Here is a 27551-nt window from a genome sequence, read left to right as displayed (position 1 = left end):
CACCATGATGTTTATAGCAGCAATATATTATATACACACATACATACATACACACACACACACATACACACACATACATATGCCACATCTTGGAAAAAAATATATACACACACACACACACACATATATATATATATATATATAATATATAAATATATATATAATGGAAAGTCACGCAATGGAATATTACTCAGCCATCAAAAGAGTGGAATCTTGCCATTTGCAAGACATGGGTGGAGCTACAGTGTATTATACTAAGCCAAATAAGTCAGTCAGAGAAAGACAAATAATATATGATCTCATTCATATGCAGAATTTAAGAAAGAAAACAGGTGAACATATGGAAAGAGGGAAAGAAAAAAGGAGAGAGAGAAACAAGCCAAAAGAGACTCTTAACGATAGAGAACAAACGGAGGTTGCTGGAGGGAAGTGGGGGGGGGGGTGGGCTAGTTGGGGGATGGGCATTAAGAAGGCTAATGTTGTGATGAGCACTGGGTATTGTATATAAGTGATGAATCACTGATTTCTACTCCAGAAACCAGTATTACAGTGTATAGTCACCACCTAAAATTTAAAGAAAAGTAAAGAAAATGCTCTGTAGAAAGGAGAAACAGAAATGGCTTCATTAAGGGGTAATAAGCACCTGGCTTTGTAACTGAGGAAGATGAGTGGCACTGGAGTTGCACCTGTTAAGGCCCCATCCTAGCACCAGCCCTAAGGATCTTCTTTTAGGATGTCATATCATCTGTTGACAGACGCCATGTCCTGGGAAAATGTGACCACAAGTCTCCCAGGCTATTTGGTTCCCTTGAGCAATGTCCCAAAACCTGACTGTCCTTAGAATATGCCTCAACTATTTGCTTTAGGTGAAGAAAAGACCCAACTTTGTGTTTGAAGTCTGATTTCTGAATTTGTAGTCTTAGAGGAGTTATTGCTTAAGGAAGTAAACTCTCGCACCTAATTTTGTCAGCCAGATTAAAGTGTTTTTCCTTTTCCTATATATTTCCTGGAGCTCATCTCTGTGTTTATGTTAAAATATCCATTTTAAATATATAAAACATCAAATTTCTGATGTGTGTGGTGGGAGGGTTTTCGGTGATTCTTTGGAGTATGAACTTTTAGCAAAATTAATAATCACCAGGGAAGAGAAACTGTCATCAGAAAGGTTATTGGGCCACTGTTTTCAAAGACTGTGGAGGAGAAGCTGGAGAGAGCTATTGACTCAACAGGCAAAGCCTTGGTCTTTCTTATGCAAAAGGCCAACAGGTTCATGCTGTTGTTCCCAAGAATGCAAACTTGAGCTCTGAACCCTGGCTTCCAAGCAATTATATCATTAGTAAATGTGGAATGTATTGTATTCCCAGGATACATGTGTGTATGAGAGACAGAGAGAGAGAGAGAGAGAGAGGGAGAGAAGTTGTATTTAGCATTTCACTGTGACCCTTCTTAATTTTCAGTGTTGATCCATCTGTAATTAGCAAGCCTGCTCTGGAGCCCAGAAAACCAGGCCATTATTATTAACCTCACACTGGACGTATGAGGGACAAAGTGATCATAATAAAATGAAAGATAATTTTGCTGCCAAGCATTTGGGGAGTTTTTTCTTTTTGGCAATTGATAGTATTGAGAAAATTTTAGCCTCATTCTTACATCCCTGTAATTTTAGGACTAGGTGTACAACTTGAGCTTTCTTGTTTTCCTGAGTCTGATGCCCTCCTGCTCCTCCTATGACCAGAGCCTGTGCTCCCGAAATCCTCTAGATGTCTTGCAGGCAGCAAAGATGTGCATGTGCTTGAATGCAACTTGGTTTGTTTGACTGTCAGCTGATGGAAAAGTGCATTTCCTCCATGTGCTCAGGCGGTACATGTTTTGAAAGGAAACCTTCGCTAGGATTTCAAAGAGTGTTTATTGCAGAGTTTCCTATCCCTACACTGTGTTTAAGTATGTAACACTAAACAGTAGCTACTGATCACATAGTTTGTAAATGGGAAAGGAGACACTTAGTTTACCAGTGCCAAATGAGGTTTCTGAATGAGAGAGATTTTTTTCCTACTTTGCAATCAAATACAGTTCTCTCAATTTTCTTGATTGGTGTTAAATGGAGCTCTGCCTCGGATCCAGGAGCTGCAGTGGCATTTGTCACCTGCTTATAATTCACGGGCTTGAAGGGCAGTAGAATATGCAACCTCCAAATGTGCAGCTTTGGTAAGAAGGTGTCCCTCTCTTTGACTAGAAGCAGGACATACTTGAAAAGGGTTTCCCCTCTCCTCTCTCTTTCAAGAAGGGCAGAAGTTCATCCCAGGAGTCAGCCCTAGACACTCATCAGCCCAGAGACAGCACCAGAACAATCTGTGTAACACAGCTTCCTGAAACTAGCCCTCCTCCGGCATTCGTGCCCCCATCAATTTACCTTCCTGGGATTTAATGTCCACAGAAGCTCAAAGTCCTTTTCCTTTGCTCTGTCACTTCTCTAAAAATGTCATCTTCTTTGTTAAGATCCTGTCGCAGCCCAGCTCCTACCCACCCCTTTGAATGACTCATTTCCGACTTCACTCATCTGTTTGTGGGATACACGTTTGTAAAACTTTTGTTTGTTTTTTTCTTGTCAACCTGACTTTTGTCAGTGTCATTTACAGGGCTCCAGGTGGGCAACCTGAAGGGAGAAAGAAAAGAACCATGACTTTTTACCATTATACAGCCTAAAATCCAAACACTAAAATAATCCAAAGGCTGGAGGGAAAAAAAGCCTTTAAAAATGACTTGAATGTGGCTTTTGGCTGTTTCTTTTTAAAACTTACGGCTTAGGGGCACCTGGGTGGCTCAGTGGATTAAAGCCTCTGCCTTTGGCTCAGGTCATGATCTCGGGTCCTGGGATCCAGCCCTGCATCTGGGCTCTCTGCTCAGCAGGGAGCCTGCTTTCCTTCCTGTCTCTCTGCCTGCCTCTCTGCCTGCTTATGATCTCTCTCTGTCATATAAATAAGTAAAAACCTTAAAAAAATAAAATAAAAATAAAACTTATGGCTTAAATGTGTATATCTGGGATTTGATGAGCAAATGGGTAGTCACGTGCACTGGCAGCCACCTTCCTTCTGCTTAATTGCATGAAGTTCCCTTCATTAATATTTTCAGCTAGGGGTCTTGGGCTATGCAAATGGAATTGAACTGAATCTTTAAGGAGTGCAAGGCCATTCATTGCAGTGTTGTTCATTAAAATAAAAGCTGGAAGTAACCTAGAGGCCCATCCATAAGGGAATGGTACACGAATTACAGTGGGTCTGTTCTGTGGAGCCCTTCTCTAGCTCTTGGGGAGGAATGAGGGGACTTGGAGGTGCTGATATGGACAGACTGCTCTGCAGATTTTATTATTAAGTGAAAAAAGGAAGCTGGGAGCTGAATGTGGAGTATGTCTTGGTACATTTAAAGCAAAAAGCGAATGAATACATATATATGTCAATGTGTACCAGTGTATGAACAAAAAGATATATGCCCAGATATAAAAGAAATTTTTAATAAGGCTGAGTCTGGGAATCAAGACTGGGGCAAGGGAGAGAATTAAGGAAGGGAAGACTTACTTCTCATTGTATACTGTTGGGTGCTATTTGAAAAAATTTTTTTTTTTGGTAAGATTTATTTATTTTAGAGAGTGAGAGAGAATGTGAGCATTGGGAGGGGTGCAGGGAGGGGAAGAGAATCCCAAGCAGACTCCCCACTGAGCCAGGACCCTGACAGAGTACTTGATCCCAGGACCCCAGGATCATGACCAAAGCTGAAACCAAGAGTTGAACACTGAACAGGACACCTCTGAGTTATTTTTTACATCATGTAATCCTTCGATAAAAATTTATGAAGAAAATGGGTGATTTCTCTATTTGTCCTGTGAAGGGAACCTCAAGAAGAAACCAGATTCATGACTCTTCCAGGCTGAGCTGCTACATCTGCCAAGGAGCTTTCCTTTTCTTTCTTCTTCTTTTTTGTTGCAGATTTTTATTTAAACTCTAGGTAGTTAACGTATACTGTAGTATTGGTTTCAGGAGCAGAATTTAGTCATTCATCACTTACAGAGAACCCTCAGTGCTCATCAGGAACTTGTCAGCCAGTTTGGGATACAGCAACAAGGCAAGAGGATGGTTTGGTTCTGATCCTCATTGTGGCTTAATTCAGTGGAAATAGATTAAGCCTATCTGGGGCATCTTGCTGAACCGTTTGGAAAACAAAACTGTGATCTTTGTCTTCTTAGTGGTGATTTGGAATTTTAACTTCTTGTTGATCATTAGGAAATGACAGAAACCAGCCCTCACCTTCCTTTCCTGACATTCCTTTCACTCACATTCTTGAGGCTCCCCACCCAGTTGTGCTCCAGCACTTAGTCCTTTAACCCTAAATCCCTAAATGCAACTTCCAGGGGCCTCCTAACGGTCTTTTTCATATAACTTCAACAAAAATGGTGGAAGATCCCCTAGCAGCCAGCCGTGACGCTGCCTGGGTCCCCAGAGCCTGGGTCCCCAGAGCCTGAATTCAGGTCCCCTACTGGCTGGATGTGAGCACACAAACCTCCTCACTAAGCCAGTTCTCTGGGACCATCTGCAGAGCATCAAGGGTTTCAATGATTTGTCTTCTGATTCTGCTCAGGGCTGCTCAGGGTATTTATAAGAAGGAGCCTCTCAAAAAACAAGGATCCCCCCTTTTCCCTTGTAAATGGATTGTCACCATTGTCACCATTGGAGAGAGTGGCTGAAGGTGACACTGTGGAAACCAAGTCTGGGTGCAGATATTACCAAGTAGCCAGTGAAGGATAGCAGAATATGCCACCCTAAAACATGATTGTAGAAGTTCAGGACATGGTACCCCAAAATATGCCCTTTTGGTATATTGATTATTTTGAGCATTAGGCATTTGAAGAACAGCAAATGAAGGGAGAGGGTTTCTCTGTATGCCCCTTCTATGCCTGAAAATAGATTGTCCAGAAGGAATGTGATTGCCATAAATCCTCTCTAGGGGAGCCTCATTAACCTGGGAAGATAGACTTATCACAGGAGAGGACCCCATACCCAGACAGACTCTGTCACAAGCTATCATACTTTCCATCTCTTCTTCTAAGGACACACTCATCTTTTCTAAAAATCATTCACTCTCCTCTGGCAGGTGGACTTCCTCCTACCCTTTCAGGAAGTGTTTAATTCTGAATTCTAAGCTACCTCCGAGAGTTACTAATTTTTCCCTGGGTGTTTCCCTTGTATACAGGATATAAACATGTTGCTAAACTTTTGTTTTCCCCTCGTTAATCCGCCTTTTATTACAAGGTTCTCAGCTATGAAGTCAGCAGGGTGGAGGGAAGATGGTTCTTACTCCCCTACAAAGGCCTGTCTGTCTCCTTGGCCAGGGCTGGAGGCTCTTTGTCATGGGAACTTTCAGCAGCCCCTGGGGCCCACCCTCGCCTTGTACTGGGCCTCAGGAGTTATTCCATTGTTGGGATTCAGTGAATTGTTAGAGATGGAGTTTCATTGATCAGAATGTCATGAAGATTATTTTAAGCAGAAAAGAAAATCCGAACAAAGAGCAGCTTAAACTTCTTTTACTTCTTTTAAAACTTTTTAGCAGCATGTTCCCAAAATATAGTTGCCATAAATTTTGTGGCCCCCGAGCATGGGGGAGGGTAGCAGCTAGAAAGGAGACTGTCCTCTTGCACCCAGTTGAGAACAAACAACACAAATTCTTATGCTTTCCATTTTTTCCCTGAAAGCTCACATGTTTCCTAAAAGTCCTTTTTTTCCTTAGAAACTCTTTTCTCCCCTCCTTTTCCTTACTAAATTGGTGTGTCAATTCCTATGTTAACTGTTCAGGGGGCCATTCTTCTCTGTACTTCTGTATGCATATGAATAAACTCTCACCTTTTCTCCTACTGATCTGTCTTTTGTTAGTTAATTCACAGGCCCTGACCCCTACAGCCTAACACCATAGAGGAAAAGTTTTATCCCCAACACAGGACACTAAACATTTCCAGGAAGTGTTATTTATAAAGTGTTAACATTACATGGGGGCAATGACAAAGTTACAATATTCAATAAGAAAACCAGGATTCCAGACTGTGTGTACAGTCTTGTCATCATTGCACAAAACAAATAAAAGCAGAGAAATACATCAGTGGCTCTCCATATCAGGAAATGGGTCATAAAACGTCTGAAGATTGAAACTGTAGAGGAGTGGGTAGAGGAACGGGCAGATAAGTAAGACCCTGGAGTGGGACAGAAGGTCCTGAAGCAGAAACGTGTGTATTTGGAAATTGGTGTGTGATTGGGGCTGCAACACAGATCAGTGGGGAAAAGTCCAATTCCTGACTAGATGATGGGAAACTAGCTTACCATGCGGAGAAAGGCAAGCAAGTGATGCAAACCCACCCTACACACAAAAGCAAACTCCAGTTGGACTCAGACCTAGACGTGAATGGTGGATCCATGAAGGTAAAAGAAGAAAAAAAGAGATGGAATGTAGGAGAATGCGCTTTTGACCTTGGTGGGGAAGGGTTTTGTAATAAGACTAAATACACAAATCATCTCAAAAAGACGTTTGTCTTCAAAACAAGGTGTCACAGAAAGACGTTTGTCTTCAAAACAAGGTGTCACAGACAAATGTAACAGACGAGTGATAGCCTGGGAGAAGATGCTTGCAATGTCTGAAATAGAAGGGTCTAATAGTTAGAATAGATGAAGAACTCCTGAACGAAGATTTCAAAATACTCCAAATGGAAATCCTGTTAAAAAGAGGATGAAGGAATGACAGAAAGAGGCAGTTCACAGAAGGGAGAAACCCACAGGGCGACACAATATAGGAAAAAAGACTCAGCCTCATTAGCAATTAGAGGGATGCAAATTTAAATCACCATATTTCTCATACCAGCAAACATGAGAATGCCGGATAATACCTAGAAGTATTGGCAAAGCACAGCCCCCAGGGACAGGCCTTCTGGGGGGGCAGGCAGCTGGGCTGAGTGAAATTAACTGTAGGCGTTCCTTCCCAAGCCTGTACTGTGAGCACTTACATAGGCCTGCAGGCGGGGACAGGGATGGGTCTGGTAGCATCATTTGTATTTAGAGCAATGTAGGTGCCCATCACCGTGGGAATGAGAAAGTGAAAGGCTGCAGATGCACAGAACGCGGTACTGAGCAGGAAAGAATCAATGAAGGAGGCTCACATAGAGTGAGAGTGACATGGAGAGACCATAAAAGAACATGGTGTCGAGCAAAAGAGTGTAGAAGGTCATAATTTTGTACCACGATCCCTTTTATGTAACTTACAAACACTCAGTACTCTATTTTTCCATTGGAATCTAAGCTTGAAGAGGGCAGAGATTGTTGGGTTTTGATGGTTTCTAAATACTCCCAGCCTCTAGAACTTTGCACATGGTAGGTTCAAAAGATATCATTCCTGAATGAATACCAAGTATATACCTATGCATATTCATACTTAATGTAAGTATATGAAATATATTATGTATAAGTACATTAAATACACTGAAGTAGGAGCTTTTTTGGGGTGAGGGAGTGTGGGAATGAGGATAAAGTATGATGGGAAATGAAAATATGATAAGGTTTCACCATCCGAGTCTCGGTTTTACTCAAATTTTTGTATGTGGCTATAGGGGGAGCACTAGGAGAAAACATACCAAAATATGAATTATTCTTAGATGGTGGAAATTAAGGATGAACTTTTGGTTCCTGCTACTTTTCTATATTTTCTAAAAATTCTGTAAGTATGTTTTATTTTTATTATTCCCAAACCCAGCTCTTGAAAATGTCTTTGAGAGGGGCAGTGCTAAGGTACCAAGTTACCCCCATTGCTTCTGTCAACAACCTCCCATTTCCCCCAAACACCACACACACACATTTACAGAACTGCAGTCTTGCTATCTTAGGTTGTGCCTTGGTCAGTAGGCAGCATCAGCAGTCTCTCCTTTTTCTTCCAGACTGATCTCCTAGTTTTAGGGCTGTGTCTGGTTTCCCAGAATAACAGACCTCCTGCCTTCTCTCCTGCCCTGCTGTGAGGGTTTGGGTTCCTGGTCTCAGTCTTCCCCAGTTTGTCTCAGCCTGATGCTTTCCCTCACTGTATTGGTTGAATGGTGTCTTCCCCTGAATTAACATCCTCCCTGGAATGGGGCCTTATTGGAAATAGGGTGCTGCAGGTGTAGTGAATTAAGATGAAGTCCTGGGGCACCTGGATGGCTCAGTGGGTTAAGCCTCTGCCTTTGGCTCAGGTCACGATCTCAGGGTCCTGGGATCGAGCCCCACATTAGGCTCTCTGCTCAGCAGGGAGCCTTCTTCCCCCCGCCTCTCTGCCTGCTGCTCTGCCTACTTGTGCTCTCTCTCTCTCTGTGTCAAATAAATAAATCTTAAAAAAAAAAAAAAAAGATGAAATCCTATTGGAGTAGAGTGGCCCTTAATCCAAAATGACTGGTCCTCAGAAGAGTCAGAAACACAGAACACTATATGACAACAGAGGCAGAGATACAGGAGATAAGCCTACAAGTGAAAGATCTTCCAGGAAACAGGCAGGCGGAAAGGAAGGATTTTACCCTAGAGCCTTCAGAGAAAGCAGAGCCTGCTAACATCTTGATTTGGGACCTCTGGCCTCCAGCAGAGTGAGAGCATACGTTCTCTGTGTTATGTCATCACGTGACAGCAGTGCCTGGGCTAATACAGCCCCCTGTACTCAACCAGGCCTTCACCATGGAGGATTTTCAGGAGAAGCAGGGGATAAGGGCATGAAAGCGCACTGCCTAGCTGTGCCCCCACTTTCCTCTGCCTCTGGTATTCTCAACATCCAAAACCTTGGATGTTAGAAGAAGAAGAGGAAGAAGAGGGAGAGGTCGACTTCATGCCTTTGTTGATGCTAAAATGAGCTCTGGTTGAAAAAAAATATATGAGATAAGATTTAGTCATTTTCCTCTAATGAAATGTTTGTTTACTTGGTCGCTGCAGCCAACAGAGAAAGATTCGCTCAGAATCTGGAAGATGTACTGCACAGATTAAAATCCAGTGGAATTCTCTCTGTTCTGGCGCTATCACTTCTGAAGCCCCCTTGCAGTGCATCTGTGCTGGCAATGAAGAGTTCGAGCTGTACCACACCCTCTCTACCTGCAGATGCTGGGGTGGGACCTTGGAGTCCTCACTGCTCTCCCACTGTGCTGGGGCTCCACAGGGCTTCTACTGTGGAGGGGAAGAGAAGGAGCTGGCTCTTTTCTGCCTCTTTCTCTGTGTCTCTTCATTGCGGGAGCTCCACAGGGCAGCACTGCGGGGGCCCCAGAGACCGAAGAAGCAGAATCCCCGCAGCTCACAGATGAACAAGCTGTCCTGGGAATAGCCAGGAGCTGTGGGATTGCTCCAGTCAGGCTGAGCCACCTGCAGGTTGAGATCTGCTGGTTCTTCTGCACTGGGGTGCCATTCATCTCCTTACTTGGAGGACCTCCTCTTCCTACAGCCGCTCTCCAGCTCCTTCAATTCTTGTTCCCTCCAGTGTGCTTTCTTCCGCTGGTGCAGCGGATGTTTCTAGACTGCACACATGAGTCACTCACTTATCTGCTGAGACCTTGTGGTGGCTCTTCATTTACCGAAGATGAACTCCAGCTTCTTACATGGGAAGGCCACAGCTAGGCGGTGCGCTTTCATGCCCTTATCCCCTGCTTCTCCCTATCCTGTGGCACCACTGACCGCTCTCTCCATGGGCCTCCTTCCCCTATCTGCGCTGCACAGTTCCCCTGCACTTTTTATGCCTCGCTCCATCCTTCCCATTCCCTTTTGGGTGTTTCTCTCTCCCACACTCTCAGCTTTCATTTGAACATTGTCTCCTTAAAGAAATATATATATATATATTTTAAGATTTTATTTACTTATCAGGGAGAGAGAGCTTGAGTGTGTGCATGCACAAGCAGGGGGGAGGGGCAAAGGGAGAGGAAAAAGCAGACTCCCCAACGATCAGGGAGCCAGACACGGGGGTTCCATCCCAGAACCTTGAGATCATGACCCGAGCCAAAGGCAGGTGCTTAACCCACCTGAGCCTCCCAGGTGCCCCTCCTTAGAGAAATCTTTAAACACAGACACACACATGCACACGCACACACACAGAGGATCAGATGTCCCACTAAGTCAGCTGTTAAAACCGCCCTTTTACTGCGTAGCCCTCAGCCTGATTTGCAAAGCCACATTTATTTGCATGATTGTATGAATAATGTCTGTCCCCTCCTCTAGACTCTCAGGTCCCGAGGAAGGAAGCTTGTTGAATCTGGTTCATTATTTCATCCCAGCACCCAGCCTGGAGCCCTGCTCTTACTAGAGGCTTGACAAGTGTTTGTCACAGGGATGTCAGGTTTTCAGAGAGCTCTGTGAGTAGGGCCCACCCACCTGTGATCTTCTCCTGACATATATTTTCCACATTGAATCTGTGAATTTGCTGCTAGGAAAATACATGCCTGCACGGTGATGGGGTGTGCAGCTCCTTGATTAATGATACCCTATGATGACTAATTTATATAGCATTGTAACTTTTTTTTCAGAGAAATCCTTCATTTCCATCATTTCCATTTGAGATAATTTGTGCTGCTACTCATCGACTAATGTTCTCTAGAATGGTCTCCAATTTCTCCATATCTCTGATACTTCATGCTGATAGTTGAACTTGTAGAGGAAATGATTTTTCCCCCATTTTTTTGTGTCTAGTGATGAATCTTTTCCATGAAGCTGTTTTTCAAAAAATAGTCTCTTTCTGTATTTGTCAGGAGGTCTGCCTGCCCAGTTCCTTGCTCCTCCTCCTGTGCTCCTCTGTCTTTCCTGCCCATGCTTTTTCTTTTCACAGCAGTGTTTTAGCAACACTCCAGGCTTATGCACTGTCAGTGGTCTGCATGTTTCCAACTGGAACTATTCCCTTGGCCTTTTTTAACCATGGAGCTCACAAGTACAGCCTCTAGTTTTTCTAGTTCTAGAAAGATTATAGGGGGTGGGGCAGGGGCTAGGGAAGCCTAGCAGAAATCAGGAAGACTGAGTAGAGGAGGTGCTGAAAGAGGAGGTGTTGTGTTCATTGGAGGGAACATCGTGATGTTGAAAATCCAGTGGGCTCATTCCCACTGAGCTCTCGGGGGGAACATTATGTACTTACTCTGGGTCAAGTTCTCTGTAGAGACTTTTAGATCCTTCATCTAATCAGGGTGCTGTTGAGGATTCGATTAGATGAAGAATATAAAATTAGATGAAGAATATAATCCTCACCAGCACCCTGCACAAGGACATTGTTATTAATTCACTCACTGACTCATTTATTTCTTTGCTGAGCTAATATTCGCTTTGTACCTAATATGTGCCAGGATTTTCTGGAGGTTCAATGGGATGAGGCATCTGAACAAGTGGGTGAATTGTGTTGTCATTTACAAAGATTAGGGTAAGAGCCAGGATTTGAGTGGGAAAGACAGGCATTCCATATTGGACATGTTACAATTCTAACACCCCAGTTTCCAAATAAGAAAGCTAATTTCCAGTAAATGCCCAAGATTGCATGGTTGCCAGGAGATGGCAATGGACTAGAAGCCAGGTCAGTCTGAGTGCAGAGCCAAACTCTTGGCTCTCCATTCCACAGCCTTGAGGAAACGAAGCACGGCTGCCCTGGGCGCTCACTGGAACCTCTCCCCTGCCCTTGTCCTTAGAAAGCAAATGGCCTCCTTTATCCCACCTGAATTCCTGTCACCCAATGTACACTGTCTTCCTGTATTTCAGAGGTTGATGCTCTTGGCATAAACCATAGAAGAAGACAGTCACATAACTTTAGGTATTAGTTGTAACCCAATGAAAAATTGTCACTGAAGCATAGGTTAATTAGCTCATTTCCTATGATGACTCATTAATGAATGCCCTGGTGAAAGTGCTCCTCCAGATGCTTAGGGAGGAAAATAGAAAAAGATGGAGCTAGTATGGGCAGAGGTCATATCTGTCCCTTGTCCTGAGATAAGCCAGTTCCTGCATCTTGCTCTCAGACATGGAAGCCAGTGATTCTGGCCACAGTGTGGACCTGCTGACTGGCAGGTATGCTCTCACTGCACCAGACCTGCACGTGCTCCGGAGGTGGGGGCATCCCATGGCAGCTCATCCCCTGATATCTGTGATCCTCTGCTTCCATTCTATCTTTTTGGATGCTCAAGCAGAGGGCTGGAGGCACACAGTCAGATCCCTGAAGGTACTGGGATTGATTGATACATAAGTGAGTGGTTTGAGGAATTTTCTGCCAAGTTCTCTTAAAAAAACAAAACGAAACACAACAAAACACCCAACAACTTGCTTTTAAGACTTGCAGACTTCACAGCTTAAAAAATATTTTCCCAGTGGTAAAGAAAACAATGTTCAAGTCATTTCTTGCATGTTAAGTAGGCATTTGTTTATACTACCAGCCAGCCTTTCAAACTTCAAGGAAATGTATTTTCTGACGGTGTTGGTCTGTAAAATTTGAAAAGCCTAAAAATATTTAAAGCATGAGAAACAGGTGCAAAACACAGATTCCAGTGGATGCTGGGAGCGCAGGCTTATTCAGCCTTCCAGTACTTCCTCAGGCCCAGGGTGGGCCTTTACTCAAGCTTTCTGGCTTCCTAGCACCCTGGCTCCAAATGGCCTAGTTCCTATGTGCTTTGAGCTCTCTCTACCACCATACAAAGATATTCCTTCTCCTTTTCCCCTCCTCTCTCCTCTTCCATTTTGATAAGTTTGCAAGCAGATTACAAACTGTCATCTCAACATCTTTACCTTCCACAATGGGATCTCACTAGAGATCATAGCAGGTGGCAAATTGGTCTGATTTATCATTATTTGCATTTTTAATCTGTGGTATTTTAGGCCCAGAGAATTTTTTTTGCAGGTCTTAAAATGGCAACACAAACATTGATACATAATTCATTATCTATTTTTTTCATAATACCTGGGTTCACAACCCATTAACAACCAGCAAAGTCATCAGCACTTTAAGCAGGATGAAGCTACAGCTTTAGCTTTCTTGCCCTTACTCTTCTCCTCTCTGGTTTATTGGAATCAGTTGCACCGTCAGCAGCCTCCATGCTGATGTTGTGTCAACATGAAAAGCCTTCTTAGTTGGAGCTTTGTTATTACTCTGAATGACCAAGTCTTAGTAACTAAAGGGAAGTGTTTTTAGGGCTTCCACAGTCCCTTGACTTGGGAACAGGGGGTACTTTAAATTTAAGCAAAAGGTGAGAAAGCAAGAGGGATACCTCCAGTCCCTGCCCTGTTTTCTCTTTCTTTCCAAATCCCCAAATCTCACTTCCTGTTTTCCTATTGTCCTTTGCTTCTCTACCCATTCCTGCTCTCACTAGTGTAACTGAGTAGGAAGAAAGATTAACACCTGTAATCCCTTTGAAACAACCGCTCTATAGATAAGCAACACAGTAGACAGGATGCCCTGGAGTTTGGCAAGATGCCAGCAAAATAGAGGGGAGCCTCAGCAGTTTTATCAGAAGGCTGTTCAGTAAAGAAAACCAAATGGACTCATTCAAGAAACATGTAAAGACCTTATTGTGTTCCTGGTGGCAGGGGCTGTAACTCAACCTTATTTTTTCCATGCTACTTCAGGTGCCTCTCTATATAGAGAGAGCCTCTGTCAGGATGAAACACCTCTGAATAACCCATTCCATGCTGATCTTCCCTTTCTTTGTCCCTGTCTCCTCCTCTTCAGATAAACCAGTTAACCAAAATGTCACTCGTAGGTCCTGCTGTCCAGGAGTTTAGTGGCCACTGGCACTGTACAATGCAGCAAATGGTTGGTCTTCTGTTATTTAACTTGTGTTTGTTTGATCCCTTTAACTGCCTCCTAACCTTCTGTAGAGCTTTCCTATCCCACCATGTCTACCAAATAGCTCTATTAGATTCATACATGTAGGAAGAGTTTAAATCATAGATAAAAGTAATCTCTTGCTTCATCAGTTGAAAGGATTATGCTTTCAGGATTTCATTCATTCCCTTCATCAAGGATTTATGGAATGCTTATTAGATTACTGAGCACTGGTCAAGGCATTAGGAAGGTCTTATGGGCCACAATGAGTTTTTCATATCTTTTTAGACCCAAGAAGATGAGAGAGGCATAAGAGGAATCTTTGAGGAGATGCATCATTTCTAAACCAAAAATACTGGCTTGCTGGCAGGCATCTGACTTCAGCCACAATTTACTGGAGGCCTGGACATTGGCTGTAGATCTTGCTAATGACTAGACTCTATTCTAGTGATATATTATAGTGACTCAAAAACAGTAGACTAGGCCACTGAATCTAGCTTTCCCTGCGTGAGCTTTTCTAGTCAGGAGCAGCCGTCCCCAGGGCGAGTGTCTTAGAGGATCTAGAGGATGACATAGGACACCTCCAGTCAGGACCAGATCTCTTTTATTTACAGCGGATGTCATGGGTCACCCACATACATGTGGCTACAGTCAGCAGCACGCAGTTCCTTTAAAGTAGGGCAGACTCCTAAATAGTGCATTTTAGAACACACACTTGCTCTTCATTCTTTTATTACAAATTGACTTGTCTTTTGCTAAGCTGCTCTCTTCTCTGAGAAAATTTATAATGTCAGGAATGCACATACAAGGATAGTTGAATAAGTAATAAAGTTCTAAAGGAACGCTTGTGTTAATTTATAATGCGCCATTTGTCGACAATGTGAAAGACATTATTTCAAACAAAGGTAACTAGGAGATGTTAATAGCCAGCAAATGTATTTATGCTAGCTCTTATTCTGAGTAAGGCAGTACCTTGTAGAACACATTTGTCATCATGTTAGGAGTGCTCTTAATTGTCTCTAATTGCCATAATTTACTTTTTAAATCAAAATATCATGCTTTCCACAAACTTCCAGTTTTAGATATTATATATACTAAAATATGCCAGATATTTGGTTTTAGTAAAGGAAACAAATGGCTCAGATATTATTCCACATGTTAGTCAAGCATCGTTTTTTCAGGAAGGCTGGACTGTTCACAGATTGTAGAGAATTGGGCAATTGGGCAATTATCCAGAAAACTGAATCCAGTTTCTGGAATTTTTCCCTCCCTCTTGGGCCAGAAATTGCTAAGTATACTGGATTAGCCACTTTTACATGGCCTGTGAAGATTCAGTCTGAAGCTGAGGGAACAAACAAAATTCTACCAACATTCCTTGGGGCTTCACTGACCTGATTGCTGGTTGATGGAGTTTATTATACAGAGACAATGAAAGAACAGGCAATAGCTACATTCTTTGGGGGCCTCTTTGGGTAATCTCATCTACATCCACCAATTTTTTTTAGATGAGGCTATGAACAATGCAGGATTGGGGAAGTTGTTCCAATTCAGTAGATGGGTCCAAGATAAGGGGAACAGATGGAATAATATTAGTTAATTCCAGGATTCTTCATCTATTCACATCTGTAGTGCCACACAGCTTTTGGTGTGCTTGTCCCTTCTGTCTGTGGCTATGGGCGATCCCTTCCTTTGGAGAGGCTTCCATGGTCTCATGCATGCATATCTAAATTGTCTCTCCTTGTGTCCCAGTGCCTCACACGCCAAATCCTCTAATTCAGCTGACCTACCAGTGAAGTAAATTTCTAACACTCTAGCTTTTATCATTTTCATCACAATCACAAATCACAAATCTAATCACTATCTCAGTGGCTCTTCATGTCCTACAGGATAGCTTCCACAGTGCTCAGCCTGATACACAGAGCCCCCTGAGATCTGCCCCTGAACCGTCTCTGCAGCATTCCTCCTGTGTGCCCCTACAGGAAGCTTTTGTTCTAGTCCCATGCAGCTTCTTGGCTGTCCCTTGCCTGCTCTGGGCCATTCCGGACCTTACCTTCATTTGCCTCCTCCAAATGCCCACCTCTCTCTTCCCACTGATCCAATTCCTCTGCCTCAGCAAGACCCAGCCCCATTCTGTTTCCTCTTTTGAGATCTCCCTGAACACCATGGTTCATGGGACCTCCTTCGGCTGAATCAGTAACCATCCTTGGCCACCTAATTTTGTCCCTAACATCTTATTAGGACAATGAACTTCTCTCCTGTAGTTAACATCTTTTCCCAGCTCTGTTGTCAGCCTTGCATGTGACACATTTTTGAATGCTCCCAGGAATCCTAGGCTCTGGTTGAATAGCAGGATGAGAAATGCTGAGGCTGGTTGTAGTTTCTGCCCTTCCAGGTGCACCTTCTGCAATGGGGGTATTCCATACTTTCATCATTCAGATAAAGACCAATGAACCTGAGAAGCCCAGTGCATGAACAGTTCTCCCAGAATGGCTAAGAGCTGGCTCTGGGCTCTGAGTGCCTAATGATTTCGCTACTTCTTAGCTATATGATATCTCTTTACCTCTGTGCCCTCATCGAAAAGGAGGATAATAATGGTACCCATATTAATGGTTGTTTTTAAACACCTCCTCCTTTAGCCCCAGTGGCCTAATGGATAAGGCACTGGCCTCCTAAACACCTCCTCCTTTAAATAGTGTCAGTTGATAGTAAAAGCACAGGATCACTCCATTATTGAATGGTGGACTTTGGAGATGGGTCTCCATTCCCCAGGCTAGTCTGGTCGTCTGGGTGTTCTCAGAGGGTGGAATTACAGGGTTTTTGCCCTGGGCCCATCTGCAGAGTTAAGAAGCCCAATGACACAAGAACAATTTTGTTTCATTTTCATTTACCTTTCCCTTATTCCCCTGGCAGAACAATAGTAATAGCTTGCTAAACCGAGAAAGGCTGCCAGCAAGCCTTTCTTGCATTGGGTAGGAGACTGGATCTAGGAGCAACACAGTCCAGGACAGGATAGAGAGCTGGATAAGATATATCAAAACCATTCAGGTGAGACAATCAAGAAATCCCAGACCTGGGCTAGGAAAAATTCACAGGTGTCCTAGACACTACTGAGCTCCGTGGGGCAGAGCCCAGTGAGGCGCTTACCTCCAAACCACAACACTATCCTGCCTATGTGCTGCTTGTCTATTACTGTGTAGATTTGTGCTTAGGTCACCTCTTGTTCACATTTAGGTGGTTTCAAATATTTCATCTAATGGACTGCTTTTCCTTCAGGCCTGCGTCTGGCAAGGTTGAGGAACTCCCCTTCCTCCCATGGGCCGGTGAGACCCCAAGGCCCTCACCTTGGGTTAGACCAGAAGACAACCCATTTGACTAATGGACACACCTGGAAGAGCCCTCTGTCTGCAGAGTGGTGAGTGGGAGAGTTACCTTGAATTCAGTCTCAATGTTGGCTAGTCTGGCCAATTCGTTGCTTAGCTCCAGCGCGGTGAGGACAGGGTCTTCACTGGACAGAGACAAGTAGGCAGCGCTGGCCAGTCCCTTGTAGGCATTCATGCGGGAGCGCGAGTGGCTGAACGAGTCCTTCCGCTGCTTCTCGGTGCACTCATTGCACTTGCAGAAGTAATCGTGTGGCCGCTCAATGCGGGCGCCCTTGAGCAGGAGGATGTGCACGATCTCATACTCCTGGCAGTGCGCTGCCAGGATGATGGGTGTGATGTCGTGGGAGAAGCGTGTGCCATCCTCGTCGTAGGCGTAGAAGTCGTCGTCGCGCAGCTCTTGCTCCAGTGGGCTGAGGGTCAGTCGCTGGCCCTGTGCGAAGGCCGGGTGGTTGAGGATGGCCTCCACGATGCGCACATAGCCCTTGCTGATGGCCAGCAGCAGCGCGTCCCCCACCCGCGCCAGGTTCTCCTTTTTGAGCAGCAGCTCCGTGACCTCCAGGTGCTCGTTGCCCACAGCCAGCTGCAGTGCGTTTTGCCCCATGTAGTCCACGCAGTTGAAGTTGAGGGTCTTAGACTCCTCCAGCATCTTCCTGACAACAGGGATGTTGCCATACTCCGCCGAGTCCAGGAAGCGCTCCTCCTCGGGCGTCAGGCTGGTGCCCTTCTCGTTGAACATGTATGCGGGACCCCGGATGGCCTGGCGGCGGCCCTTTTCCCTCAGTGTCGTGTGCCGGCGCTGCATGTTTTTGAAGGTGCCGCTCCCCAGCCTATGGGAGTACAAGGCAGAGATGCTTGGTTACTCTCCCAGGGGCCTGCAGGGTGTCCAGGGGCAGAGCAGACCCAGGTTGTCAAGGTGAAAAAGAATCTCACAAGCAAGATCGTAGGAGAAATTATGAAATCTTATTAGAAACCATTCTCCGCTTGCTGAGATGAAGACTGGTTAGTGAACCTGAACTATTCCTATTCATATAGAGGGATATTGATTAGGCTATCCAGCATCTGTGCGTCTCAGGTGGAGGAATGGTGACAGACTGAAATGTGGCTTCAGGTGGAGGGTAATGGGAGATAGGGAGTGTGTGGGGGTAGGAATGCAGTCCAAACAGGCCAGTGACTATGAGTTTTCTCTCAGTGTGTGCCAAGTTCAGCACCTCACTTAATTTCTCTGGGCTTTGATACCTTGCTTCTCTGTGAATTTACCTGTACAATGTGGGTAATTTTTAGTCATAGGGTCCATCAGAGGGTTAAGTGAGGTGACATGTATTAGAAAGGCATGTTGGTATTCTCCTGCCTGTTGGCACACCCAGTTCCCCCAGAGCTCTGCTGCAGACCTGGCCACTGCAGATACCGCTCTCTCTGCTTCGGGTGCATTGTCCCCTTGAGCTCCCTCACTGTGACAGCCCTCCCACAACACACAGGTGTGGCCACACGCCTCTGTTTCCACATCTGGTCCTGTCCCCGGTGGCTGTGCTGTATGGGGAACCTGTTTGGGGACCGTGCTTGCTTTCTTGTTCCTGTTGAAGGCTGAGCAACACTGAAAGGGCAAGGTGTGGCAGTAAGTGGGCCTGGACACAGTGCCACTTACTGATGACCACTGAGGAAATTCAGCCCTAGCTTCCTCAGATCAAACCTGGATTTTTGTATGGGTGGAAGAGCAAGTTAGTTTAGAAGCTGGGTTTATTTTTCACTTGTTCTTTGCTATTGTGGCAGGTAGAGGTTAATACTAATATTTGGTAATAATGGTTAAACATCTATTAAGCACCTATTCTCTGCCAGGCACAATACTGAGAAGTTAATAATTTCACCTATATTACTTGTGCAATTCTGGCATCGATCCTATTACAGGTTATATTGCTGACACAAGTAGGACTGAGAGACAGGCTTTGAAGTTGGACGGCTTAGAGGAGGAGTCCCTCTTCCACCTTTGGCCACCTTGGTAACTTTGGGTAAGTAACCTAGTCTTTAGTTTGCCAGGGTTTTAAAAAGGTCAGACTAGAGAAAATAAAAGGTATTGTGTCATTTGGGACTGAGTCAGGCACCCCATCTCCAGCTAGCAGTGAGACTTTGAATGGATCCCTGGCTCAGGGATGCTTTCATTATAATATAGAGTTCTGACCACTTGTTTCCTAAATCTCTACAGACTTGAACAGCTGATTCTCCAGTGGCCCTACCCATATTTTCTATTCTTTTTTTTTCTTTCTAGTCTACCCCTACTCGCATTAAATTAGAATGGCATACGTTTCGATAAGACAGTATATATTCTTTTTTTTTTTTTAAAGACAGTATATATTCTAAAGAGTAAGTACTTGGGGATTTATTATTTTTTTTTAAAGATTTTATTTATTTATTTGACAGAGAGAAATCACAAGTAGATGGAGAGGCAGGCAGAGAGAGAGGGAAGCAGGCTCTCAGCAGAGAGCCCGATGCGGGACTCGATCCCAGGACTCTGAGATCATGACCTGAGCTGAAGGCAGCGGCTTAACCCACTGAGCCACCCAGGCGCCCATTGGGGATTTATTTTGAACTATTTTCTGGGTTTCCAGTAGTCTTTTTTTTAATTGGTTATATCTCCATGCATTAAAAATACTTATTTTGCTTAAGCCATTTATAAAAAAATAAAAGTAATCCCAGAAGAAGGACTTTAAACTAAATCTATTGTTTTGAGATTTCAAAAAAAGTGGCAATCTTGTGATCTTTAAAATTCTGGGCTCTATTTGGTTTTTCTGCTTGTTTTACCCTTTGACCTGCTCAAACCTTTATAGTTTTAGCTCCTTTAGGGGTCCCTGTCTGGCATAAGCCAAAAGACTTGGAGCTCAGAGCTTATGCTCTAATCTTGCCTAGGGCTGAGGCCCACACTTTTGGGGGGAAGCTGCTGAACTCTTCAACAGAATGACTTCTTCATCTGCAGAAAATTAGAAGGAATAATTATGGATAACTCTGTCAAAATGTAACCGTGGGTGATAAATTCTAGCAGAGAGCTCTGCGCTCCTTTAGGAAGAGATCCAAACTGCCATCCACTTTTCTAAAGTGCGTTTGGATAAACGATTTCTGGGGAAGAGGTTCTCAGGATTCAAGTCCATGAGCTTCTCTGAGCCCATTTCTCTCAACAATGCTGTCTTCCCAGGGAGAGAGGCTGCTTATTGATGCCAAAGCAGACTGTAGATTGGGAATCCACTAGAGACCTCTATAGGAGAGGGACTCAACAGATAGGGTGCAGGCATTTTATTACAGGTTTTTCAGAGGGAAGAAAGAGACTGAGTTGAAAGCTAAGCAGTCACCTCATTTGTATCCCCAAAGAGCCTTGTTTCAGAGGATGTTATGATGTCAGTTTCAAGGTCTGTCATCTGGGTACACACACACGCAGAGGGCGAATTGAGCCCATAGAAGACTTATCGTCTTTCTGATAGGATTACTTAGTGTGTCCTATGATGAGGCTGACACCCCTCTCTGGAGCACCTCTCTGGATTTAGCCATTACGACTCAACCTGAGAAAAGATGGTTTCCACTCAGGAGTACCTGAGTGGTGTGTCAGAAATGAGATGGCAGCTGTCCTAGAAGGAGCCAGGGCTTCAGCTTGTTTCCATGTCACTTTTCCATTAGAGGTGTGCTCAAGAGGGAGAATAGGTCAAACTCCAAGGTCAAGGGCATACAACTAATACATAGCAACCATCCATGGAGATATTAATTCAAAGGAAATATAGTAACTACTGAACCAAGTCAGAGCAGAGAACATTTCACCAGGAACATGCAAGTACCCAATCTAAATTCAGAATCTGTATGAATATCATACACATCGTAGCTTAAAACCTTAAGGGATGTTAAAACATTGTTTGATAATTTCCCTCATTAGACAATGAACAAACATGAAAGCAAGGGGTTAGCATTCTTATTTTTTAAGCGAAACAGAAACACTAAACCTTAGGGCAAATAATTTCTGCACAAGAGTGGAGTATCATATAAATCTTGATGTTTCTATAATAATTATGTTTTATTTAGGAAAAAGTACATGTGTATGCCTAGTATTTGTCAGGATTTGTCAAATGTCCTCCCCATTTGACATGCATTTTTCTGAATGACCTTGAAAGCAGACACCTAGATGTAGTAAGAAACAAACAAGCCATTTTCTCCCAGCTTTTAAAATCTCAGCTTTGAGATACATTTGGATGCTTACAGAATTGTCAGTTCTGCTCTTTCCCTAGGAGAATTTGGCCTTAATGAAAACTTCTGGGCCCTCAAGTCATGTATACATCCTAGGGTATACTGGGGCATCCTGTGCTGTGAGGTCACTTTCATCATAAAAAGCACTTTACAGCAGACCGTGGAGCCACGTGAGTTCCTTCAGACATTGGCTTGGGCCTTTTACCTTACTGGGGGCTTCTTATTTGCTCTGACCCCCCTCTTATCCTGATGCCCCTCTAATTATGCTTTTTAAGCATTTATTTTTTCAGCTTTGTAGAGGTAAGATTGACAAAATTCTGAAATATTTAAAATATGCATTGCGGTGTTTTGATGTAAGCACGCATCATGGAAGGGATCCCACCATCTAGTTAATTAACACATTCATCGCCTCACATGTATGTATTTGGTGAGAACATTAAGTTCTCTCTTAGAAAATTTTGTTTATGTAATACAGTATTGTCAATCATTATAGTCACTGTGTTGTACACTAGATCTTCATCTTATGGCTAAAAATTTGTACTCTTTTACCAACCTTTCCCTGGCTGCCTAATTTCAGCATTTTTATCCTTGCAAATATATTTAGCCTTACTAATAATCTTGACATTATGAAGAGTCAGGCTTTAGCCATACATTTCAGATGGGTTGGGAAAAATCCACAAAAGGTGATATGTCAAAAAGATAAAGTCATTTGGCTCACAATAGCTGATGGCCACAACTCACACTCATGAATCAGCTGTGTTGCTCTGCTGGAGTGTGGGGATATTGTCCCAGTTTAAGGACCAATAACAAGCAAAATGAGTCTCCTTAAAATCCAATTAGTATTTGATTGCCCTTACTCTAATATTTTTCTTAAAAATGAACTTTGAATGCAAATGCCTTTTTATTTGCATATATTATTGAGATAATGAGTGATCAGACTCATCAAACATCTCCATTAAGGTACTGTGTTTTTCATCTTTCATAAATGCATACATTGACATTTGATGTCATTGAGAAGAAGGGTTTCAGTGGAAACAAAACCATATTTGAGAGGAGGACTGATTATTAAACTCCCTCTTGATCCCTTGGTTGCTATTTTTATCAAACTGCTTTTACAGATGCATCAGCCAGTCTGAAGAAAGCCAGATGTCAGTGTTCCATGAAAAGTATAAATTCTGCACCCTATATCCAGCTGCAAATAAGCATGACCATTAAGCATTTTGGAGACAGGGATTGTGATTGATTACTGATGAAGAAAAGGACACTTAATCAAAATGTCTTTTTGGAGACATTTGTTGTCTTTTTCATAAAATTGCTCCATGCACCATAGGTCTCTGTGGAAATCACCCAAGCCTGAAACTAATTCAGTCTGTAACATTCCACAACTGAACGTTGAACTGAACAAAATCCAGGAGTTAGTCTAGTTACCTACAAAGACCCAGCTCTGGTCTGTGCATTCTATCCCAAGTGTACACAGTCTGAGTTTTAGTCCAGAGCAACAGTGATAAATACTCAAGTAATATAGATTTAGGAGACTAAATCTCAGTTCTCTTACCAAAATAAGAGAATAGTAAAATCCATCCTCCCTGCATTTCAGTCACAGTGAAAATGCATGTATATGACATGTCCTGGATACTGTGAGCATTATGCAAATGTCCATGACAGTAACAATCGAAATCTTATATACTAGTACACTTAAGTAAATGACTATAAATTGGCTTATGTTTTACTCTCCACTGATACAGTCAGCTTAGCTATTTTTCTAAATGACTGTATAATAGTAATAACTAACAAATATTACACATTTGCCATGTGCCAGACACTCTGATAAGTGCTTTATATGAATTATTGTTTTAATTCACACAAATCATAGGATAAGCTTATCAGTTTTCCTCAGTGACTAATCGTAATGATTAACATTTAGTACACATTAAGCACATTGCAGACACTATGCTGAATACTTTACATATATTAATATTTTAAATTCTCATAAACTACTACATGTTGCTGGTGCTGTTGTCATTCCCATTTAACAGGTGATGAAATGAGGCTGAGAGAAATTAACCACTTTTGTTAAAGCTACATAACTTGTTAGTGGTAGATCCACTATTAGGGGTCTCATCTGTTTGGTTTCAAAGCCAATGCTTTGGGCTGATATGCCAATGCCATCCTCTTCTTCCTCCATTTTTTCTAAATTTCTTTAGACTGTAAATTTTTTTCATTAGAGTGCAGGATCCTTGAGGGCAGGGGAATTACTTGTTTATATGGCATATGTATCTGGCGCCCCATACTCTTGGTGCATGGTCAAATAATGTAATCAATTCTTAAATACTTATTTGGGTTGGTCATTAAAGAAGGTCAATAAAGCGGGAGGTGTTAATGTTTACAAATATTGGAGCCATATGAACCTGTAATTATTATTTCCTGTTTGTGCTGATAACTTTTAAAATAAGGTATAAGTTCCAAGGCCAAATTATTTTCCAGCTTCACTATAAATAATGGTCTATAAGTTGCTAAAGGAGACCATTAATATCAGAGGGTATATTAAGTCCCTTGGGTGACTGGGGCATTTCCACTTCTTCAGGATACTTCTGAAAAATTTTCTAGAGGCATCCAGTTAATTTTTAAGTATCATCTTCCTTATTCTGTTGAAGCTGAGGTGAGATAGTACCTATGAGTTACAGTGCCTAGTAAGTGTGCTAGTAACATTGGATTCTATTAACTCTCTTAGTTTAATATAATCATAATAATTATGGATCTATAGCATTCAAATTCTTACCTAAGTTAGTGGCAGTGATTTGCTTGTACAACACATGCATCTCGAATAAAAGGAAAGTATCCACGTGGTTATCCCGTGAATATACATGAGTTCATATACCTTACCATTCAGGTCCTATGAGAATAGCAAAAATATCCTTTTGCTACTCATTATAATACATTATATTGAGATATACTTTCCAAACAATTCTGCTTGAGATCTGCTTTCCAAATACAATAATGTGTTATATTTTTTCCATTACATCTTGGACTGAAAATATTATCTAGATTCCTGAATGCTAATAAATGATTTTATCAACAACTTACTTTTCAACAAATGATATCATTTAGAGGTTATTCTCTATATTTTCAAAATACATTATATATTAGCCATACAAATATAACTAGTGCTTTGTATGTGCTTCTTTTATTTATTCTTTCTTTTTAATCCTTATTTGTCTTATTTGGAACTGAGGAGTTATGAACCTGAATGTCTGTATCTCACTATGTATATCTCCAGATAGAGCTGAAATGACAAGTTCTTACTGTTATATATTTTTTCCCCAAAGATTTGTCTTGGTGTAAAATATATATGTGTAACCTTTTAACTGTTAAATTAACTTTTGTAATAGGAAAGCCTGAAATGATCATCCACTACTGCGAAAATAAGAGAGGCTCTTAAATTGTGAAATGACAGTACTGAATAAAGTAACATGCTGAATATTTATCTGGGGAGAAATGTTGATTGCCTTTCCTTGAGCAAGAAATCCTGGCAGTTCTCATCCAGGATACCACATGTATTTGAAATTAGCCTCAGTGAGGTTCCACATAGTTCTCATTTTTTCTGGGTTAATTACTGCCAGAAGGAGTTAGCTAATCTGTATGCCCCTAAGCTTAGGAGCAAGTGTTTTTGGAAATTTTTATGAAATGTAATTGTGACGTAGAATCTTGGTAAGTTGTTAAATAATTAAGCCAATGCCATTGTTTAAAAAATCTTAGAGAGTGAATTTGTATCATATTCATAATGGATATTCTGGATTTAATGTGTATTCATTCATAAATCTGATGTGTATCCAGTGGTTCAGAAACAGGACCCACCAGCAGGTGGCATTCTGAGGCAAAAATTCACTGAGTGCCACCAGACAGGGTCAATCATTATTGCCTCTTTCAAATCTACCCTGAATTCATTAAGCCTTTAAATTACAATTAATGGCAACAGCATCTTGATTAAGTCTATTCAATCACACTTAAGTGAATTTACAACTTCACATGTATAGGAGATTCTGTGTTAAGAGTTTCAAAGCTTGTGTCAAAGCCCTGCCCAGATTACATCTTTTTTATTAAGAGCATATTCATTATGTCAAAATGGACTTCTAAAGGACATATTTTCCACAAGTAAAAGGAAAGAAAAAGCAACAGCATCTTTCTTCCCACCTGTAGTTCTTTCATGGTGGCTACTTATCAGAAAACAGCCTTCCTCTTCCTATCCCCATATTTATGTTAAGATAAATAGTCACAAAAATGTCAAATTAAAAAGCTGTCAGTAGTGAAGTAGGAGGAGAACAGACAACACATAAATACTCTCTTCCAGGAATAAAAGAAAAAACTGCACTCTAGTACAAAAAGAGACTGGGTTACCAGGATGAGTTGTCTATTTTAAATGGATTTTTAAACTTAGACTTCCAAGGAAAAGTGAAAAAAAAATTTCTCTGCCAACCCAACAAATAAGAAAGATTTCAGATCCAGATTTACATCTAAAAATCCAAGCAATGCACAGGAGGAAAAGAGCTAATAAATAAAAGTTTAATTCCCTATTTCAGCAAGAAAACAGCGTCTGTTGGAAAAATCAGTATGAAAGAATCATCATAGTTGCTTACATTGAGGGAGAAATAAGCAGGCTGGTCCCTCCTCTCTAGATGACCGGAATCCGGTGTTGAGTCCCGGGAATCTGGCTCCCCATGGGTGGTAGCTGAGGAGATGCTGCTCTCCGTGGTGCTGAAGTGTAGAGCTGGTCAAGTGAGTGGAGTTGCGAAGATGTGAAAGCGCGCTTCTCTGTCCTTTGTGCTGCAATGGTAAAAACTCGCCTTCCGAGGCAGACTTGCCTTATGGTTCTTTTCCTAATCTGGGGGAAATTTCCCAGGGAACATGACGGAGAAGGATCTGTGTGTGAGACTGACATGTGGCGTGCTGATGGGTTGGTATAGTTCCCACCCCTTCTCCCAGACAGTAGCTTTGAAAGGGAGGTGTCGACTCTGCCTTCCACCATAGAGCCTCAGGATTTCTACCTGCCCCCTCTCACATACCAGAGCAGTGCACCACACACACACACACACCCACACACACACACACAGGCATGCACACACCTCAGTTATGTAAGGGAGCAGGTTCTGGCTCCTGAGGCAGAATATTCATCTGTTTAAATAAATGAAAAATGAGGAATGAATTGATCTCCTACCTGTTGTGTCTGTGAGTGGTTACACAGGGAAGGAGTTGAAAAGAAAACTAAAACCAGAAGAACCTCAAGAATGTCAGAAGTAGTTTTGTTTTTGTTTTTGTTTTTAATAAGCTTTAAGGTCACACCCCACTTTGTCATCTATGAATGATGCATCTCCTCTAACTTTGCCCTTTTGTTTCATGACCTTTTAACATTGTCTAAGATCAGGAAAAAGTCAGTGGTATAGATCAAGTCTGATGTTAATAAGAGGACTTTAAAAGAATTAGCTTTTATTTCTAACTTTCCATTTTTTGTAAGGTAATTCCTAATGCAGAAATCCATTTCCCCCACAATCCCCACTCTCACCAATTGCCTTGTTAACAAATGGCCTGTGATTCTTACACACTAAAGTATTTTGATGGCCTCATGAGAGAGAAACCTTCTTAATTGAAATATTGCCTGTGTGCAAAAAACCAGGATTACTCCCAGGATCTACCTTTGTCACTGAACAATAAATCAGAATGCTTATTCTTTGAAACCAACTCATGGATTAACAACTCACAGTCTGTAGAGACTGTGTCTGTGTATAAATGTAAGACTTAGAATACTTAGGTTTAAAGAATTGGTTTATAATATAATGTACTTTTCACAATGCCATTCTGTGTTTATATGCAAATCAGATTGCATTAGTTTATTAATCTGCCACTACCATTTTTCTCTGGAAGTGACATGGTATGTGGGGGGGAAGACCCTGGAATTTTGATTCATTTATTGACTGTGTGATTTGGGGCATAATACTGAACCTCATTGAACCTCTGTCTCCTTATATGTAAATGGTGGGTAATATTATGGGGGCCAATAATGCCTTTTTCCAAATGCATGGTGATAATTAGCTGAAATAACATATAAAAAGCTCCCAGAAGAGTCAGTTAGCATATAAGGGGTTCATAACGTTTGTG

At 42.3% G+C, this 27551-nt stretch overlaps 1 protein-coding gene and 1 long non-coding RNA gene across 5 annotated transcripts in view; one reads left to right on the top strand and one right to left on the bottom strand.

Annotated features, from left to right (window-relative positions):
* LOC309861599 overlaps positions 1-17214 on the top strand; it is a 143230-nt gene extending 126016 nt beyond the window's left edge. The window contains exon 5 of the long non-coding RNA XR_014310041.1: positions 17080-17214. This is a non-coding gene — a long non-coding RNA (uncharacterized lncRNA). The remainder of the gene's footprint in view (positions 1-17079) is intronic.
* TRPC7 (transient receptor potential cation channel subfamily C member 7) overlaps positions 1-26289 on the bottom strand; it is a 145742-nt gene extending 119453 nt beyond the window's left edge. For all 4 annotated transcript variants that reach the window (XM_082724627.1, XM_082724628.1, XM_082724630.1 and 1 more), the window contains exons 1-2: positions 26036-26289; positions 17236-18013 (exon numbers count right to left, since the gene is read on the bottom strand). In XM_082724627.1, the coding sequence (XP_082580753.1) occupies positions 17236-18013; positions 26036-26037 (780 nt within the window). In that variant the 5' untranslated portion in view covers positions 26038-26289. The remainder of the gene's footprint in view (positions 1-17235; positions 18014-26035) is intronic.
* Between the last annotated feature and the right edge of the window lie 1262 nt (positions 26290-27551).

Source organism: Mustela nivalis, assembly GCF_964662115.1.
Source record: "Mustela nivalis genome assembly, chromosome: 3".
Taxonomy (NCBI): Eukaryota; Metazoa; Chordata; class Mammalia; order Carnivora; family Mustelidae; genus Mustela; species Mustela nivalis.
Note: the sequence above shows the minus strand (reverse complement) of the source record. Positions and strands in the feature narration are given on the sequence as shown.